We start from the raw sequence: 18,754 nt of genomic DNA on the forward strand, positions 1-18,754 counted from the left end.
TCTGTGGTGTCTTACATGCTCAAGTCAATTAAATATGATTAATGACTACCTGTGAGAGCACGTAGGAGCTCTGCCTCCCCCTTGGGAGAGGAAAGGACAGTGGATGTCCACTTTAGCTTCCTCTTTTTTATTCATAGGGGAGCTCCTGCCTGGAGCACCAGATTAGCTCCAGAAAATGCCTAAGGAAAAACCACATTTCTAGAGAGCATCAGGGGAGAGTTGAAAGTCCCTGAGGAGCAGGTTCTCTTCTTCCTTCGTGCTTTCAATTCCTAGGTAATCCAGTGAGCAAGACATTGCACAGGAGGGAATGCTTTCCTGCGGCTCCCATACCCACAACCTGGAAAATGGGACATTCCCTCATTGTATCACGGGCAGCTGGGTCAGTTTCACTAAACTTACTTTCTGAGCACCACAGCTTGGCACAACTGCTGAATAAGACAGACTAGGTCCGATACGTGGGAGATATCAATATGGACCAGAAAGAGCAACACAGGCTGATCTGGTGATAATCCATGTGGAAGTGGACATGTAGATGTCAAAATACCCAACAGATAAGCTGTAAGTCACAGGTGCAAGAAAAAGCATGCTTACCTGTGCTGGTGGAGGCTGTTGCACAAATCCCTGTGGTGAGGGAGGGGCCTGGAGGACTTGCTGGGAGATGGGAGGTCCAGAGCCTGAGAACCCCCCTGTAGGGAGCTGCTGGCCTGTAGAGGCAATGACGTAGCTTGTCTGTTGGGTTGGCTGTGCCATGAGGGACGGCGGATAGACAGGACCAGGTGGGGGCTCAGGAGTCTCTCCTGAGGATTGCCGGCTCAGGTTCATCTGGGTGAACTGTGTCGCCACATCGTCTCTCTGCACAGAAACAAAGAGGAAATTGGCAAGACCAGCTCAGTAATGGGAGAGGCACATGAACCACATGCTTGTCACTGTGGGTGAGGGAGGGTGTACAAATTGAAAACAATAACAGAAAGGAATTCTCTGCCCAGAACAAGAGAACATAACAAGGGACAACAGATTTTAATCATCCAGAGGATCAGAGATGGTAAACATTTGGCAAAATCTCCCTCCTTCAATGGGAAAAATAAATCATTATTTTTTAACTAAGGGTTCAAGCTCCTCTGGATGGCCCTGAGGCAAAGAGGGCTTGGTGTCCTGTCCTGAAGGGTTGGCTAGGCTTCACAGGAGTAACCACATCCTCAGCTTTCTGGAGAGAGGCAGAAGGGATTGTATTCACCATTACCCATGGCTGCTGCAGAGACGGAGCCACCACGGTGTCATCACTTATCAGGGAGTATTTTTTACTGGCCTGGCCTGAAATTTAGTGCCAATGCTCATTCTCGGTGTCCAAAGGGACTTAGTGCATTGAGGTGAAAGGAAGGGAGAGTGGGGGGTCAGGGAGCCAGGGGAATCGCCCGCATCAGTAGCACAGAGTGACAACCACCCCAACTGACTTTAGGCTGTTTCCCAAGCCATCACACAGAGTTCATGTGTCTCTCTACTTCTGGCTTCTAACTCCCAGGGCATTCAATTCCTGCTCAGCTGGTAAATTCTTAAAAGGGTACCCAATTGCAGAAGCAGCAAACATGGGGCAGACGACAGAATGGAAACCATTATTTTGGAGATGGGTTGCAGTGTTCTGGAATGAGACACTCACTCACGCCCTGTCGCAGTCAGCCCAGGGCACCCACCCAGCATCAGCCAGCCCTGCACAGGAGCGGAAGAAAGCCCATGAACATGCTGTCTCAGGGGAAAGGTCACAAGCAGGTAATACGGTACCATGGGGAACTGCTGCGTTGGAGACACAGGCAGGAGGTGCTGGGGAGGAAAAGAGACCGCTGGGTATTGCACTGACTGGGAGGAAGCCTGCAGCCCCTGCACCGACTGGAGGAAAGAAAAAGCTTGATCAGGTAATGGGGAAGCACTGGGGGTGGAAATCCCACAGGAAGTCTGTCTTATCGGAAACACACCACCCACACCACCCTACAGATCCTCTTGGCTCAGTGCACTCCAGAGAGGAAAACCAGCCACCAGTGGAAAGTCAAAGCCATGCAGACCAGCCAGCCAGCCTTGCAGGAGGCATGTTTTCTCGGAGTGAACACCACTTTAAGAAGTTACTGCCATACTTTTCATGTCATTGTTGTTAGTGAAATCTATTTGGTCTAAGAATATTGCCCAGGGACAAGAAAGAAGGGAAAAAATTACAAACGAAGTTCACTCTAGCAATCTACTCTGATTTCTGTGGCAATTTCCATGTGTGGCTCTAGGGAGGGAGGGCCACTCTGCATGTCCTGAAGAACAGGCAGGCCACCTCAGAATTAACTGGTCTCTGTCCTTCCCATTGTAAAGCATTTAATATCATCCCTTTGCAGACATGAGCACTTGGTCTAGGTTGGGAATGAATGAGCAAGGTAATACAAAGGCCTGGTTGGGGTTATGACTTCAGTCTCCAAGATAGGCTCGTGATGCATAAAAATAGCATCTAGACCTAAAAGAAAACTTGGCATTCATTTTCGCCACTGCAGCGTGCTCACCATGCAAATCATTGGATGGGGCATTCATGTCTATCTAAACCTAAGGATCCAGATGAAATCTTATCAACCTGCTATCAAGGGCCCTAGGCTGCTAGGATTTATCTATCTATGAGTGGGTGGAGGTGGCCCCAATGGAAAGTATCACCTCTTTCTAAGGCACCTTTTACTGCTCTGAGGACCACACAGCCTTTGTCTTGGAACACTTCCCCTCCCCACCTTCCAGCCTGCTCCTACCTGAGTGACCAGTGGGCCTCCCATGTGTGGCTGGGGTGGTTGCACCTGCTGCTGTGGCTGAGGAGAAGGCTGTTGCTGTGGCGGCTGCTGGGACTGCCCCATCATTGCCCCTCGCAGGGGCTGCTGGCTGGTGGGGGGGTTGTATATTGCAGGGGTTCCATCAGGATTCACGAAGGGCTGGCCTGCAAAGGAATTGTAGCTGGGTTCAGGCGAGCTTCTCAGTCTCGCCTTTTGCAGGAAAAACCATGCTGATAAGATACTCAGCAAGTAACCTAAAGTAAAGGGGCAGGGCAGTGGAAATCCAGGGCACCAGAACCCTCACCAATGTGAAGACTTTCCTGTTTATGACCTGTTCGATTAAGCTAGCTAACAGCGTAAGCCCAGAGAAATTTAAGAAGCAACAACTAAATCCACTGCCTTCAGAAAGATCTGCCAAGGCTGAGTGCATGTGTGTACAGTGGCGCCTAGCGGAGAGGGCCTATGGAGAAGCAATCTTCATGAAGCCATGTGTTTGCTGCCTGCACTTCATCGTTATCAGCAAGATTGCACACACTGAGAGATAGGGTCGCTTTCCCTCTACCCATCCCCGCTACATTGGGTTACACGTTATTTACTAATACATTTGTTTTGCTTCCACTGGCCTTGCACCAACTCAGAACTGTGGTCGGTTCTACTGATACATACACAACAGAATATGCCACATCCACACACTCGCTCCTCTAAACAGACTCAACAATGAGCAGACAGGGGTTTAGATTTTAAAGGTTATGCATAATAAAAGTATCACAACATCATCTCCTGATGGTGAAGCAAATATGCATTGTTTCGCTTTTTGAAATAATGGAATGGCTCACTATTATTATTACTATTATTTGAGGAGTATTTCATGGTTTGCAAAATAGCATCATTGGATCCTCAGCATGACTCTGGGAGGAAGGACAGTATCATCTCCCTATTCTGCGGCTGAGATAGTGAAGGCCTACTGGAAAGGAAAGGAAGCAGGCGAAAGGAAGGAGCAGAAGGGAGGAGAACAAGAGCAGTAGATGGATGGAAGCAAGGAAAAGGAGAGGGAAAGGAAGGGAGAACAAATCAAGCTCCAGTGTGGCACGCACAGGGACAGGCACCCTGTACACACTGTCTCAGCTCTTCTGGTGACCCACAGATGTGCGATCTCATTCCACTTTAGAGACCAAAAAGAAAAAAAAAAAAAAAAAAAACAACAGGGTTCACGTGGACTAAGCAGCTCACTCAGAAATGCCAAACCAGTACATGAGAGTCAGGAAAAGGCCCGGGTCAGAATGACTCTGAAATCCATTCACTTCCCATTGCACCAAATAACTTCAGTGGATTATCCAAGTTTACATAACATGTACACGCTCCAATGAGGTACAATGAGAAACATCCAATCATAAATGAAAATCCTCCCAAGCAGATAGGTTAGAGCCAATTGTTCTGGGATGTGGGCACCATATGATGGCTAAGGAAGGCAGTCTTTTTCATTAACAATACATATTGTTATTAATGATATATTAATCACCAGTGATGTGAGTAAAATTAGCAACAAAACAGGTCAGAGAGTGAAAACATAAAAACTGACCCAAACAAAACAGTGCTTTAGTGGAGAAAAAAATATGTAGAATCCAACAAGAATAGACTGTTATAAAATGGGAGCTAATTAGCTACTGAACACTAAGTGAAAGAAGCAGGTCCCCAAAGGGCAGCTTTTAGGGAAATATACAACTGCATTTCTTCTTTTTTAAAAGATTTTATTAATTTATTCAAGAGAGACACACACACAGATAGAGAGAGAGGTAGAGACATAGGTAGAGGGAGAAGCAGGCTCCCTGTGGGGAACCTGATGTGGGGCTCCATCCCAGGACTCCAGATTACCACCTGAGCCAAAGGTAGACGCTCAACCACCAAGCCACCCAGGTGCTCCTACAACTACATTTCTAATACATTCACGGTCAGGCGGAAGTTAATGGTAACGGGAGTCTGAAGAATGAGACCTCTCGGGGCAGGAGGGAGTCTACCAGAAGATGTCTCCTTCCAGGTAGTATTCGCACAGGGGTTCATATATATAAATACCTGCCAATGCTACATGTCAGGTATGTGCGTTTTATAAATAACAGTGAGAAGATATTTTGGAGGAGGTTTGGAAGGCAAATGGTAAGGTTGTAGTGAAGTCAAACAAATTGACCCCAAACTTGATTTAAGCCCAGTTAGGAACTGGGAGCCTCAGGTTCCCATCATTACCTCATATTTTCAGCCCAAATGTACTTGCATGTGTGTAACATGAAACCCTTAAATGCTCCATACCTGCCAGAACTAAGGAAGTTCTGATAACAGTTTCATAACCAACTATAATGTGCCATGATGGAAGAGCAAATGTGCCAGAATTATAGTCACAGAACGACTAAATTTAGAGATATTTTTTAAAAAGTTCCTGTTCTTCATAGGTGCATGTTTTCTTACCACTGTCATTTAATTTTAGCTACTTTTAATTATTTTAAATACTTTTTTCCCAAAAATAACTTTCTATTAGATTTAAAATCTGCAACTCATTTTTTTCTCCCCAAAGCATCAACTTGGGATAGAATGAAAAAATGGTTCAATTTACAAAATCCCATCAGCCCATTTAGTGTTCTAATTCTTAATCCTCCTCCCTTTTTTATGGTAAAAAGAAGAAAATTTTAGATACCTAGCATTAAAAAAAAAGCTTCACAGCAACTTTATAAGAAATCATTTCAAAATCAGTCTCATTCTGTGCTCACACACACACACACTCAAACACACAGAAATGGAAAGTAAAAATAAAATGATATTTACTATATTTTCTATGACTTCCAATTTACCCCGGTGAGAAGAAAGGTAGTGTGAAAAAAGGACCATAATTAGGGTGAAAAACATGATCACAAATTATTAAGATGTCCTTTTGGTTTTTTTTTTTAAAGATTTTTTATTTATTTATTCATGAGAGAGAGAGAGAGAGAGAGAGAGAGAGAGGCAGAGACACAGGCAGAGGGAGAAGCAGGCTCCATGCAGGGACCCTGACGTGGGACTTGATCCCGGGACTCCAGGATCACGCCCTGCGCTGAAGGCAGTGCTAAACTGCTGAACCACCCGGGCTGTCCCAGATGTCCTTTTGATAAATTTTAGATCATCTGTGTGAAATATTACTAATGGGCTATGAAATAGGCGAAAGAAACATTTCCAGATAACTGCATATGAAAAGTACTCAGAACTTGGGTACTCTAACTTGGGTACTCTACACCTTGGGTGGAGATAGGTGGCAGGTTCTTCTGGAAGAGAAGAGAAAATATAAAGTACTGCTTTTATGCTCAGTAAGGAGAGGTGGAAAGAAGTGAGAAAGTCCCAAGAAAGATAGATGGCATGGAAGGGAACAGACACAATTTCCCAAGAGAATTAGGACAGGTGACTATTGGTTTTCAAGTCAGGCATGATTCTGGTGGCCTCTCTTAGAATCTGCTACTTTGGCCAATCCAGATGTAATTATAACCGAATATAGGCTAGTAGTTTGAATGACAGCTTCTAAAGACCAGAGGGGAAAGAAAGACTAGTTGGCCCTAAGACCATCCAGCTTAGAAGAGGTTTTCATGTCAGGAATGGCTCAAGCATGCCTGGCAGGCCCTGGCATGTGTGTTGGCACAGGTAAAGGGTGTAGAAGCAGAGGTAAATTGGGGTGCCATGAGCTGGCCAATTGCTCATTACCCTTAATATGTGGCCTTTGATGGAAAGCTTCTCCACTAACATGAATAATGTGCAGTAGATATTATTTTTTTAATATTTTATTTATTTATTTGAGAGAGAGAGAGTGAGTGGCAAGGAGGAGCAAAGGGAGAGGGATAGTCTTTAGCAGACTCCTTGCTGAGGTCACAGCCTGACGTGGGGCTTGATCTTAGGACCCTGAGATCACAACCTGAGCTGAAACCGAGAGTCGGATGCTTAAGCCACTGTGCCACCCAGGCATCCTGTGCTGGACTATGTAATTATCAAGTATACTAATATATGATTATTGAGTATCTGCATGAGGACCAAGACTTGGTTATCCATTCTAGGGATGCAGAAACAAAAACAAAACCAAAAAAAAAAAAAAAAAAAAAACTGAGTCTGATCCCTCCCCACAAAGTGCTTATAAATATATAAATACGCTGGTAGTGAGGAAGTGAACCCAATGGCAATTCATACTAGAAGCAAAGTAATAAAATGCTCTTGATTTCTAACACCAAAGCATTTCTGCCACATACTTGGCAGAAGGGTATTTATTTAAAAAGATAGAGAGGGTGTGAGAAAAAGACTTTTCCTTTCCTAGTCCTTAGGAGGTGATCAATCAAATGATAAGGATGCTGCTGTTAACAGATAGGCAAAGGTTAACTCAGATCTCTTAAAGATACATTTACAGACATGTCACATACAAGAACTTCATGGTACATTTAAGAAAGAGGTGGAAAATAATAGAAAGAGGTGGAATCAGTTTGGATAAATAGTTGCTAGAAGTCCTGTGACAACTACAAAGTGGAGTGCTGTGAGAGACCATCAGGAGCATTTGAAAGAGATGAGCCCTAAAAGGCAGTTCAAAGCAAAGTCCCAGCCAATGGCATGCCCTTACATCACACACTTGTGAATTTGTGCCAGATGAAGGCAAAGTGAAATGGCAAAACCACATATATGGGCACTAATGAGTACGTGGGGGATGTAATCCCTGTTGGCATCTCTGGATAGCTCTGAATTAAAAGAAAATTGCCAAAGATGAGCTTTCTGCTAAAAATCTCTAAAAGGATACCAAGTCTAAGACATCAGGAAGATCAAACTGGAGAGTCAAACCCAGGTCTGCCTTATAAGGAGGAATACATTATACGGGGATGACTGAGAAAGAACCTCTGCAGCAACTCACTCATCCAGATGCCGGAAGAGCCAGGAAAGAAGAGGCCAGAGGTCCTGAGTTAGAAGCAGACCTGCTGAAAGCTGAGTCTAAGGCCAGACAAAATAAAAAGTTGTGATTGCGTTTGAGGAACTACCAAGATTTATGCGGGTGGGTAGGTTTCAGGTTGCCAAATATTCAGTACTTAGGAAGAGCCAAATCAATTGTGCTGATAAAGGAAGTTTCATTTTGTTTCATTTAGTAGACACGACTGGAAGTCATCGTGGTGTTCTCAGATTATTGCTTGTCCTATGCCTGCTTAAGATAGATACTTTAGGAATAAACAGAAAGCAGAATCAGACCTGTAAATACAGAGAACAAACTGGTGGTTGCCAGAGGGGAGGGGAAAGAAGGGATGAGCACAATGGGGGAAGGAGAGTGGGAGGTACAGGCTTCCAGCTATGGAATCAATAAATTATGGGAATAAAAGACACAGCATAGGGAATGATAGATATTATTTCAATACTATGTAAATTGAGCACATGTTAAGACTACTTTGTTATCCACTCCAGTGAAGTGAAAAAAATAGCCAAGGATGGCCCCTTCCTACAAGGAGCTTATAAATGTGCTGGTGACAGGGTAATGAATCCAAGGGCTATTCACACAAGAAGTAAAGTAGTCATACGCTGTTGGTTCCTAACACTAAAGAATTTCTATCATGCATTTGGCAGAAGAGTATTTAAGGAAGGGTGATAAGTGTGGATTTAAGGAGTTTACAGCAATGACAGAGAAGGATGAGTTCCAGTCCAAAGAAGGCAAATTTCCGGTTTCCATAGCAGAGTCAAATGAGACTAAATATATAGATGGATGAATGGATAGACAGACATGCACACATATACACCATAGACATATATACACGTATATGTGTATATGATACATGATGGATCTCTACACATATACACATTTGCATATTTTCAATTTACAAAAATAAACACATTCTAGGAAAAAAGAAACATCATCCACCTTACATCCCACCACTCAGTCATGGTATACAGAATATTAATACATTTTCCTTCTGATCTTGGGATATTTTATTTTTCAAATCAGAGATACGTGTATAGAGAAGCTGTTCAACAATGTTCTTAGATCCTTTTCCTCAGTTAGGATCTTGCTTCAAAAGAGATATTTTGATAACAGCTCTAAGTGAGTGGATCCAATAAATAAGAATTAGGACTGGGTACCAGAAAGCACTTTATTTCTTTTTCTATTATAAGCAAGATTATGCATGATAATATACACATAACACACACACAACCATTATATCATTACAAATAATATTTCTTCATTATGCCCTAAAAAATACTATTAAGCTTTTCTGAAACACAGCAATTTTGCTTAAAACAAATGACTCAAAACTAATGCTTGTGTGTGCTCTTGTCTGCAAGCCCTCTGTCTCAATTAAAAGTGAAGGGATTTAAGCCAACAGAGTCAGACCATACTTCTATCAGTGCCCAGAGTAATGACTATAATCCTGGTTTTCTTTTAATTTCCTTTTAGTGCTTACAATGATCCAAATAAAATAAAAGCAATCTAATATTCTCCTTAGAAGTATCTATTTTGAAAGCTTTCAAATGGTTTTCAATAAAATGATTATGCCTTCTTTTCCCTCAAGCTTACGGCATTTTCAAAATGTCTCAATCAAACACCATGCCTTGAGAATGTGCCATATGTTTTCATGAAAATGTAGCAATTATTCAAGTAACTATTTTACTATCATTCTCATGTTTCTCTGAATTTCCTAATTACTAGTAGTGCTATATACGTGAGAAGATTGAGTCAGATTGCTTTTACGAGATTCTCATTCACTTTTGCATTTTCAAGTTTAGCTAATCACAGAAATACCCTGGAATCATCAAAACCAAACCTTAGACATATTTTGAGACAATTCAATTTTTTTTCCAATTACTTATAAAGGCTTCCAAAGAGGTGACTAGTCAATGTCAAGCCTTATAACCCTAGGTTTCCCACCACGGCACTACTGATATTTTGGGCTGGATAATTCCTGTTGCAAGGGGCTGCCCTGTGCATAGTAGGATGTTTAGCAGCATCTCTGGCCTCTACCTTCTTAGATGCCATTAGCAGCACCCTCCTCCCTCAGTCATGATAGTAAAAATGTTGGTAGATATTGCCAAATAGCCTTGGAGGTGTGGGCACAATTGCCCCTGGTTGAGAAGTTTCCCCCATGAGGCAGACGCTTATTAGTCTATTTACCCTCTATTTACTGATTCTTTGGAATCAGTGTGGAAGTTAACTGACCACTGGAGAAATGAAAAAATGAAGAACCATTCATCATCAAAAAATGATCATCATGAAGTCACCATTTTCTAAAACCTCCAATTTTCCAAACCTCACCAAAAAAGTCTAGTCTTAGAATCCCTAAAATAAGTAAAAAATTTGCTCCCTATGTCCTATTTGTCACTGTCATTCCTTATTCCCCAGCTAGAACTGGGTGAAGCAAGAAAGCAACTTCAATAGGTAAGAATCTGCTGTGAAAAAAAAAAAAAAAAAAAAGAATCTGCTTGTGTGTCCCAATCGATATCTCAAGTTTGTGAAATATTGGATGCAAAAACCACTTTTGACATAATAACAGGCTAATCTGGGATTTAGTCTGAGAAACACAGTATTTTAATTAGTATTTCCCAGATCATCACTGTATGTCTCCGGTCTTAGCTCCGAGGAATACATGAGACACACCATGGTCAAGACAAAGAGGACAGAGAGAAGAGTGGATATTTCTGGGAAGAATCTATACTAATAACTACATATCAATATTGATATCATTATAGAGATAGAGATTACAGCAATAGATATGCTCTTCCTAAATCAAGACCCTATACACTGGTTCATGCACCTAGCTCTTTTGCTCAGGAACTTAAAGAAAATTTGCTGATGAATTTATAAGCTCAAACAGAAAAACAGAACTCTGATCTTGAGTCCCTGCCATAGCAGAGGTAAAGAACTAACCTGTATGCGGATTCAGAAGGATGCTTCCGGGTGGGATGCCTGTTGCAGCCTCAAGTGGAAGGAGGATGTAGCTGGTGCTGGGGGCTGCTTGGCCCCCTGCTCCACTCTCCGGATAGGGCACACAGCTAGGAGAGCCAGTGGCCACGCTGGCAGCCAGGGGTGTGCTCTGCAGGGGGGCGTGGGTGCGGGGCAGAGACCCCGAAGAGCCCGTGCTGCTGTTAGACTCAGAGCCTGCCACAGAGAAAAGGAACAGAAAATCATCCAACACAGAGAGCTTCCGATCTAAATGCTTAGTTTACATAATCCATCCTTAAAGAATGAGAGGTGAATACAGCAGGACCAGGGCAACATTTGGGGCTCACATTTTGAGATATCTGCAACATATGTTTCTGATGTGTTGATTTCCTAGGAAAAGGGATGTTAAGAATGAGCACTCTCCTTCAGCCTCTCACGTGTCCCTAGGATGGTCCTTTGGTACCCTAAAGGTGCCGACTCAGTGCCTGGAGATGCCCAGGAGTTATTAAAGCCAGGGGGCTGTCTCATTGGAGTTAGGAGAATAAAATGCGAGGTGGGTGTTAAAGAGATTGTAGTTTAAGAAAGAGTCCAAGAATGTGCTGATCATGGGCATAGCTCTAAGGTGCTGGTCCTATAACATCCATAAAGCTGCATTTTAAAGGGGCATGGCCCAAAATAATCTTTTCCCCTCAGATGTGAGTAGAAGAACTGGGTCACTCCTGCTGAGGGTGTTTAAGGTATGTATTTCACATAAATCTTATGAATATGCCCAAAAGGCAGACCCTGAAAGGGCTTGGTCTTAACAAGAATGCTGCATCATTGTTTAGATGACACAGAAGAGTAAAATCATGGGGAGGTTTGTAGACTGTGTATTTTGTAAATATCCTAGGTAATTGGGTTCCAAGGTGGAATCTAACCCAACCGTCCCCTTCTCCCTCTACTGTGGACAAAGAAACACCTGTTATATCCCATGTCCATTAGGCTGTACCTGCCCTTCACCACCACCAGGGCCAAGCAGCTCCAGCACCGTTGACCACCGCTGTCCTGGGCACTGAATATTAACCAGAGCACTGGAGAGAAAATGCACCAAGTGACATTTTGCTATCAGTGAATTCTAACTAACAGATGATCTGGGTGATACCATAGGTTGCAATAGGAATTTTAAAAACTATGTTACCCTACAACCAACAATCGATGTCATTAAAAATGCATTCTTCTGTGTCATTAAAGGGAAATCATATATCAGAAAGAGTTAACATTGTTTTCAAGATCCTAAAATGTGTCCTTGAATTAAACTGGAGACCTTTAAAAATAAGTGATAGGAATGCAGTATGTAATTGCAAAGAAGAAGGGCCACTGGAGAGTTTAGAGGAGGACATAGTTTTCCAGGAGGAGGACAGTGATATTTATTAAGCACTTAGTATGTGTGAGCACCTGGACACACTGTGATAATAAGTACTATTACTGGCTACACAGATAGGGAAGTTGAAGGATAGAGAAATCCAATAACTAAAGCCAACTGTATAGCTATGGTCAGAGAGGGATGTGATCTGGGTAGGCTGATAGGTTTAACTGTGACCCAACACTGCCTCCTGAAAGCAATCACATGCATATGCTAGGTACTGCCATGAATGTTCTCAGCTGGGAATCTTCTCTGCTTTTCCCGAGACTTGATTATTAATAATGATAAAGCTTTAAGTTAATTCAGGATGTACCAATCTGGTTTAGAACGCTGGTGGGTTCTGAGTTATGTATGGGAGAAAAATAAAGAATCTAAAAAGAGATCTGAAAATGCTAAGAGTAGTTTTGAGAGTGTATTGCTGACACGATGCCCCCAACATGGAAGCCCCAGTGCAAATGGTAGAGTGTGTTCGTGGACTCACCCCATGTGATCTGATGCTACATACCAAGTCTGACACTAGTGTGGAGGGAAAAACAACAACAGTAATAAACGATAACAAAACTTCCAGGCTGCAGACAATGAAGTTCATACAAAATAGGTTCAGCCCACCTCTGGGCTGAGGGGTCAGACAGCAGTGGGAAAGGGTTGGGACTAAGGAGGCATGTCCTGAGTAATTCGAGGTGTCAGCTGGTGCTGGCATGGGGTGTCAAGAGAGGGGACTGATGTACACAGCTGATGTGCCACTCTGGGAAAACCCAGAGTGTTTTTTTTCTTTTTGGCTTTCAGAAAATGGCTATGCATCACTGATGTGCAATGTCATGTCCTTCTATCAACTGGAGAAAAGCAGTACCTTCAACAGGAACAATGAGAAAGTGGGGTGCAAAGACAATGTAAAGAACCTTATTCCACAGGTTAAAAGGAAGAAAGGAGACAAATTTAGCTTAAACTCTCAACACTTGCAAAGATGGAGACAGTGAACCCTCATTAGAGGGGTGGCTCAGCAATCACCATGCAGCCAGGGTTAGTAACTGGCCTTTTTTGGCTGGCTTACAACCAACTTTGAACAGCCTGTAAGCATCAGTCTGTGTTCTACATATAGCCAGTGTTACTGAAGATCTTGATCAAAAAAAATGGAGGCTAGCAATGGTGATGAAATGCACAGGATTAGAAGTGTTCAAAAAATAAAAAAATAAAAAAATAAAGAAACTGATATTTGAGAACTTTACTGCTTTAGGTGTTGAGAGGCAAAGTGTGTCCAGTCTCCTTTTCTCAGGGACGGAAATGTTAACAATGGCAAATATTTAAACAGTATGTCTACATGACAAGCACTGTGCTCATCACTATGTGAATTACCTGGTCTCATTTTCACAGCAACCTCATTTTGAAAATGAGAACTGATCCTCAGAGATGTTAAGTAAATTTCCCAAATATACTTCACGTATGGCAGAGTCTGCATTCAGACCCAGGCAACAGGACCTCATGGACCACACCCTATGCCCAGAGTCACTTGAGTGACCTGCAGGTAGGGCCAGGGTCCTGACCAGGACTATTCCAAGTTCTAGGAGATACTGCTCAGAAGTGGAAGCTTGACTTTTAGGGGCAGCTGGTGGAAGGTGATGACTGATGGGGGACTCTGGTGAACACTCAAAAGAAAGATAGGAAAGGGAAAAGGGGAAAAATGGGGGGACAGTTGTATAAAAGATTGCAAGGCAAAGCAAAACTGATAACTGGTCAGAGAGGAAGGGTGTGGGCAGATTCCCTTGGAGTAGGGAGCACCCACTCCCCAGGGAGGAAGCATCCTTTTAGTTCTTGTTTGGCCACTGACTACCTTTTTTTTTGTTTTTGTTTTTGTTTTTTAAGATTTGTCTATTTATTTGAGAGAGAGAGAGATTGTGGAGGGGAGAAATAGGGAGAGGGAGAATGAAACTCAAGCAAACTCTGCACTGAGCCTGGAGCCCAATGTGGGGCTCCATCTCACAACTGAGATCACAACCTGAATCAAAACCAAGAGTCGGACGCTTAACTGACTGCATCCCCCAGGTGCCTGACTACTTCTTCAGACCTTTGTATCCTCTTTTGTAAAATATAAGTCACTGGACTAAACGGTGAGTAGCTATGAGGACATTGGCCTTAAAGTTCCTCTCAGCTTGACCAATCTTTGGATTGGCTTCTTTCAGAGGATTGTCCCTCTACCTCCCTTTTCTTAGAGCATTTCTGCCCCTTCAGGGTGTAAATCTTCCACTAGCCCCTTACCCATTTTACAATCAGGTATGTCTTTCTTACAGATTCAGGGGCCGTCTCTTTCAAATGTAATAATCAAGAGAGCAAGTGCTTTTGTCTGCCAGTTTCTGCGGGAGGGTAGAAAGAATCCTGACTTTGATACGTTCCAATTAGCAAGGATGATTTCATTGAACTTACCAACCCCTGTCTACCTTGCCCCAGTGCTTTTCCACTGGTTCACTCCAGCACTTAAAACTCCCCTACAATTCACTGTACGGGGTGGAGTTCAGTCTTTCTCTCCTTGCAATAGTTTTGACCCTGACTGCAATAGTCATGAATAGAGCCTTCTTTATCTGTTCCTTTGGTCCGATGCAATTCTTCTTTTATAAGGACCCTGAACTATAAGTAGTTTTCCCTGAATTAATAATTCAAGAAAATGTTTCTAGATTCAGGGGTCAGAGAATTCAGTAGCATGACTGAAAGCTTCTGAAATTTCAAGGAGAAAGAAATTGCATCCAGTCTGCATTAGCGCTGAATGAAACTAAATACGAAGAAGAGGACTTGATAGAGAGATGAGGTGTCTTGCACTGCCTCTAAAAGTACTCTGGAATGTAGATGAGGAAGGTGACAACAACAAGGATACACTAGGATCCTGAAAACAAAACACCACACCATGTAAAATTACTAAAACAAATCATAAGGATATCTTCTCTCTCCAGAGCAGTTGTTCTCAAAGTATGATTTGAAAACAAGCAATCTGTGCTTTCATAAGTCCTTCCGGTGATTCTGGTGCAGTTAAAGTCGAGAACCCCTGGTCTGGAGATCGAGAGAGAGCACTATAGTAAAGCAATGTCCTCTGGCCAGGGTGGAAAGAAATAGATGTCTACTCATTTTCTAACCTCATTGCTATGACCAAGAAGCAGCAGAGGGTACAGTACAAGCACTGTTTCTGTCCTCTCCACATCCAGGAGGATGTCATGACAAAATGACGCAGTCTACCTCTGTAGCTGTGCACTGGACATCTGGTAGGTGATTGTCACTAAGCTCAGTGTTGGGGATACATGAAGGGAAAGACAGCCCAGGCCTTCGGAGCATGTGCTTATACGTTCAGACTTCAGCAATAAGCTCTTTATAAAATGTAGGAAAACGTGTTCCCACCTGGAGAGAGTCTCATCATTATCTATTTAAAGCTTGAACCTATGTAATTAGAGGAGGAGAAGAGTAACTTAAATGTCACAACTCCAGGCTTGGTTTCTGAAAGGTCAAAAAAAAGTTTGCAATTCCAGTGTGAATAATGAGACAAAAAATTAAAAACTTGCGCTGTTCTGAAGATCCATGACAGCAAAACTGACAGCTTTGCTTCATAAAACCATCCTGGGAAATTGTAAGTTTGTTTTGACATTCTATCTTGATCGCCCTTAATTTTTTTTTTCTTTCAGTTCCTGCACCTTGACAAGCTTTCAAAAGGAGACACTTAGATTAAAAAGGAAAAAAAAAAAAATGTCTGAGGCACTTACAATTTCTAATCATTCTTCAAAGAACATGGTATTTTAGCGTTCTTGAAGTGTTTTAAATGTTTCCAAAGAGCTTTTCTTTGGAAGTGATTGGGGGTGGTGTATGGAGAATGATGATTAGTTTAAAAATCTTAAGAGTTCTCTTGGTGTGCTGGAATTTTTAAGTGCACCGTTTAAGGTCCTTGGTTTTTGCATTTAAAGGAGATTTAAAACTATTTAACCTTTCTTAGTTTACAGGAGCTCAAGTGCACCACAGTGGGTTTTCTTGACTTCAGTTGCTGCAATAATGGGATATAAGAGCAATTAATTAGAGTAAGAAATCAAGAATTCAGCAAATGGTGATATAACAGAAGGCAGAAGGCAGTGTGAGCCCACCTGAATCTCTCCAAGGAGCAGGAAATATGTATATACAGTAGTGGCTGTGACTAAATGCTATTAATTTTCTGCCTGTGTAGGGAAACACGAGATAATTTCTTAGGAACATGTTCAGCAACACAATTATGTTAAACCATTAGCATAATGAGCCTAGATTTCAGAGTGCCCCCTAGTGTGAGTGTGAAGCTTGGCTAGGAAAGTATCCACAGTTAGGGCAACCCATGTCTAGTCTCTGGTTGGTGTTAGCCATTCACATTCCCCTCCCTGTCCTGCAACCCCCAGTATGTGCGACATCCAGGACATGTTGATGAATCACAGCTCTCAACCTCCACCCTAGGCAAAGCCAAAACCAAACAGAAACATTACAAATCATAATCACGAACCAAAGTTCATGGATAACTACTGAATGGTCACCTGTTACCTTCCTGGGATTCTAAGAGATATTTTGACTGAGACCATTTGCAAATAATTTGAAAACGATGGTGACAGATTCTTGGGAGACAGAGGAGCTAGGAATGGCAGACCATGTTGAGGATTTCTGGACTCATATGAACCCCATGATATTAATGCTTCCGTCAGTTTAAAGTTGTTTCTAGGTCATGGTCCTCATTGGGACCTCCCAAAGACTGTCCATGCAAACTTGAACTACCTCAAAAAGATCACTATTCACTTAGAAGAAAACACAAGGTAAAAAAGAAGAGAGAGAGAGAGATGCCTGCACCTGGCTACTTGGAACTCTAAGCCTTTCTGAGGCTCACGTTCCTTATCTGCAAAGCAGGGATGGAAGCACTGAGTAACAGTAATAAAGATAAACATGACCTCATGTTTATGGAGGGCTTACAACCTACTTTAATTGCTCTGTGTATATTAACTTCACAATAACCTTGCCTTATAGGGACTACAGTTATTCCCATTTCTCAGATGAGAAAACTGAGACACAAATAGGTTAAATAACTTGCCCATAATTATACTAACAGCATACCAAAGCAGCAACCCAAACTATTAATGTTGTAATTATCTTACAGTGTGGTTTTAAGAAACCAATCACAGTATTAAATTTTTTAAAAAATAGCTAACTTTTGTTAAAAAGTTATCATGTGCAGGTGCTTTTGTAACCATTTGTATATAAATAATTGAATCTAAACATATATAATAGTTTGTTGAGGGGGAGTAACGTCATATTGTATTATAACCTACATTTCATAGTATCAAAGTTGAAATGACATAGGGTCATTTATGTCAAGAAGTTTTTAAATGGAGTCAGGAGGCCATTGAGGAGACCGGCATTAGACTTGTCCTCACCTGTAGAACTGTGAGCTTTTGAACCGGACCAGACTGCAAATATGCCAAAGACCCAGCCCAAACACCTGCAACATGCTTCAGTAAGAGACAGCTTAGTGATAGCCTTTGAAAACAATTATATTCCATCAAGAACAGCATTGTGCCATTAACACCAACAAAAAAATTCTTTGTAAATAGCACATACAAGAGTTTTCTTTTTGCTTCAAAAACCTCTGACTTCTGCTCCCAGGTGGGACTATTTGGGTTGCTACCCGTATCTGTGTACCTTGAATTGTAATGCTTTCATTCCAAATAAATGCTCTTGCTCGGTTATTGACTCCTGACAATTTCAGATTGACAACAGATAAGGAAGCCGAAGATTAGAGACCTAGGCACACAGCTAGCAAAAGACAGGATTGGTATTTAAATTGCATGCCCTAACGCCCCCAAGTATCCCAGCAATTAATATCACCATCATTAATTAACTGGAAGCAAAGGGAATAATGACCATACCAGTTGGGTGGAATCTAGAAAATACAATAGGACATAAACCCATTCAGTACTAACTACCTGCTTTGGACAATTTCCCGGTACTCCTCGTACTGGATGTGCTGTCACCCCTGGTCAGCACCGTGATGCCCCCAAAACTTGCCGTCTTGGTCATGGTGGGCTTGAGATTGCGATTGGAGCTGTCAGAGTCTGTGCTGCTCCAGGCCCTCTGGTGGTCCGACCACTTTAGCTCATTCTCCGAGCTGCTCTGTCGACTCCCAGAGGTTCTCCCGGAGCCATCTCTGTTGCCTCTGGAGCACAGCCACCGGAAAGATGCACAGGGATAGTGTTACCTTCCATGAGCAGCATGAACATAGGGCGGGACCTTTCTTGGAAGAGCCATCTCCCCAAGACCCTTCTTGCAACCCTTCCCATGAAGCCTGTTGCCTTACAAACAGTGCCACATATACTTCATTGATGTGCAGATGGATAACATATCACATATAATATGCATGTTTATAAACAGAAAAACCAAACCTAGAAATATCACACCATCCCTCTGCCAGTGAAGGAGAAACAGGTAGGAAAAAACATGGTATAAAATACAGTGGTTAACTTCTCTTGTGGAGAGGAGAAGAGGATAAATTTTCCTGACCTAAGTCAACAATGAATCAATGTTTGGGAACAAATAGGATCTCAAATGATTCTAGGAGCAACTCCCACTGAAGACAAGCTTTGTCCCTTTAGCATTAAAGAATTGGGACCATGGGAAGATGCACACAGAACC

At 42.4% G+C, this 18,754-nt stretch overlaps 1 protein-coding gene across 26 annotated transcripts in view; it reads right to left on the minus strand.

The window, feature by feature from the left end:
- The window catches only part of ARPP21 (cAMP regulated phosphoprotein 21), a 154,838-nt gene that overhangs the window by 53,860 nt on the left and 82,224 nt on the right, over positions 1 to 18,754 (minus strand). For 16 of the 26 annotated variants that reach the window (XM_072793456.1, XM_072793457.1, XM_072793459.1 and 13 more), the window contains 5 exons: positions 18,046 to 18,278; positions 10,672 to 10,902; positions 2,766 to 2,947; positions 1,777 to 1,881; positions 592 to 852 (listed from right to left, as the gene is read on the minus strand). In XM_072793456.1, the coding sequence (XP_072649557.1) occupies positions 592 to 852; positions 1,777 to 1,881; positions 2,766 to 2,947; positions 10,672 to 10,902; positions 18,046 to 18,278 (1,012 nt within the window). The remainder of the gene's footprint in view (positions 1 to 591; positions 853 to 1,776; positions 1,882 to 2,765; positions 2,948 to 10,671; positions 10,903 to 18,045; positions 18,279 to 18,754) is intronic. The other 10 variants (XM_072793467.1, XM_072793465.1, XM_072793463.1 and 7 more) reach the window with 4 other exon arrangements.

This window comes from Canis lupus, chromosome 22 (genome assembly GCF_048164855.1).
Source record: "Canis lupus baileyi chromosome 22, mCanLup2.hap1, whole genome shotgun sequence".
Lineage (NCBI taxonomy): Eukaryota > Metazoa > Chordata > Mammalia > Carnivora > Canidae > Canis > Canis lupus.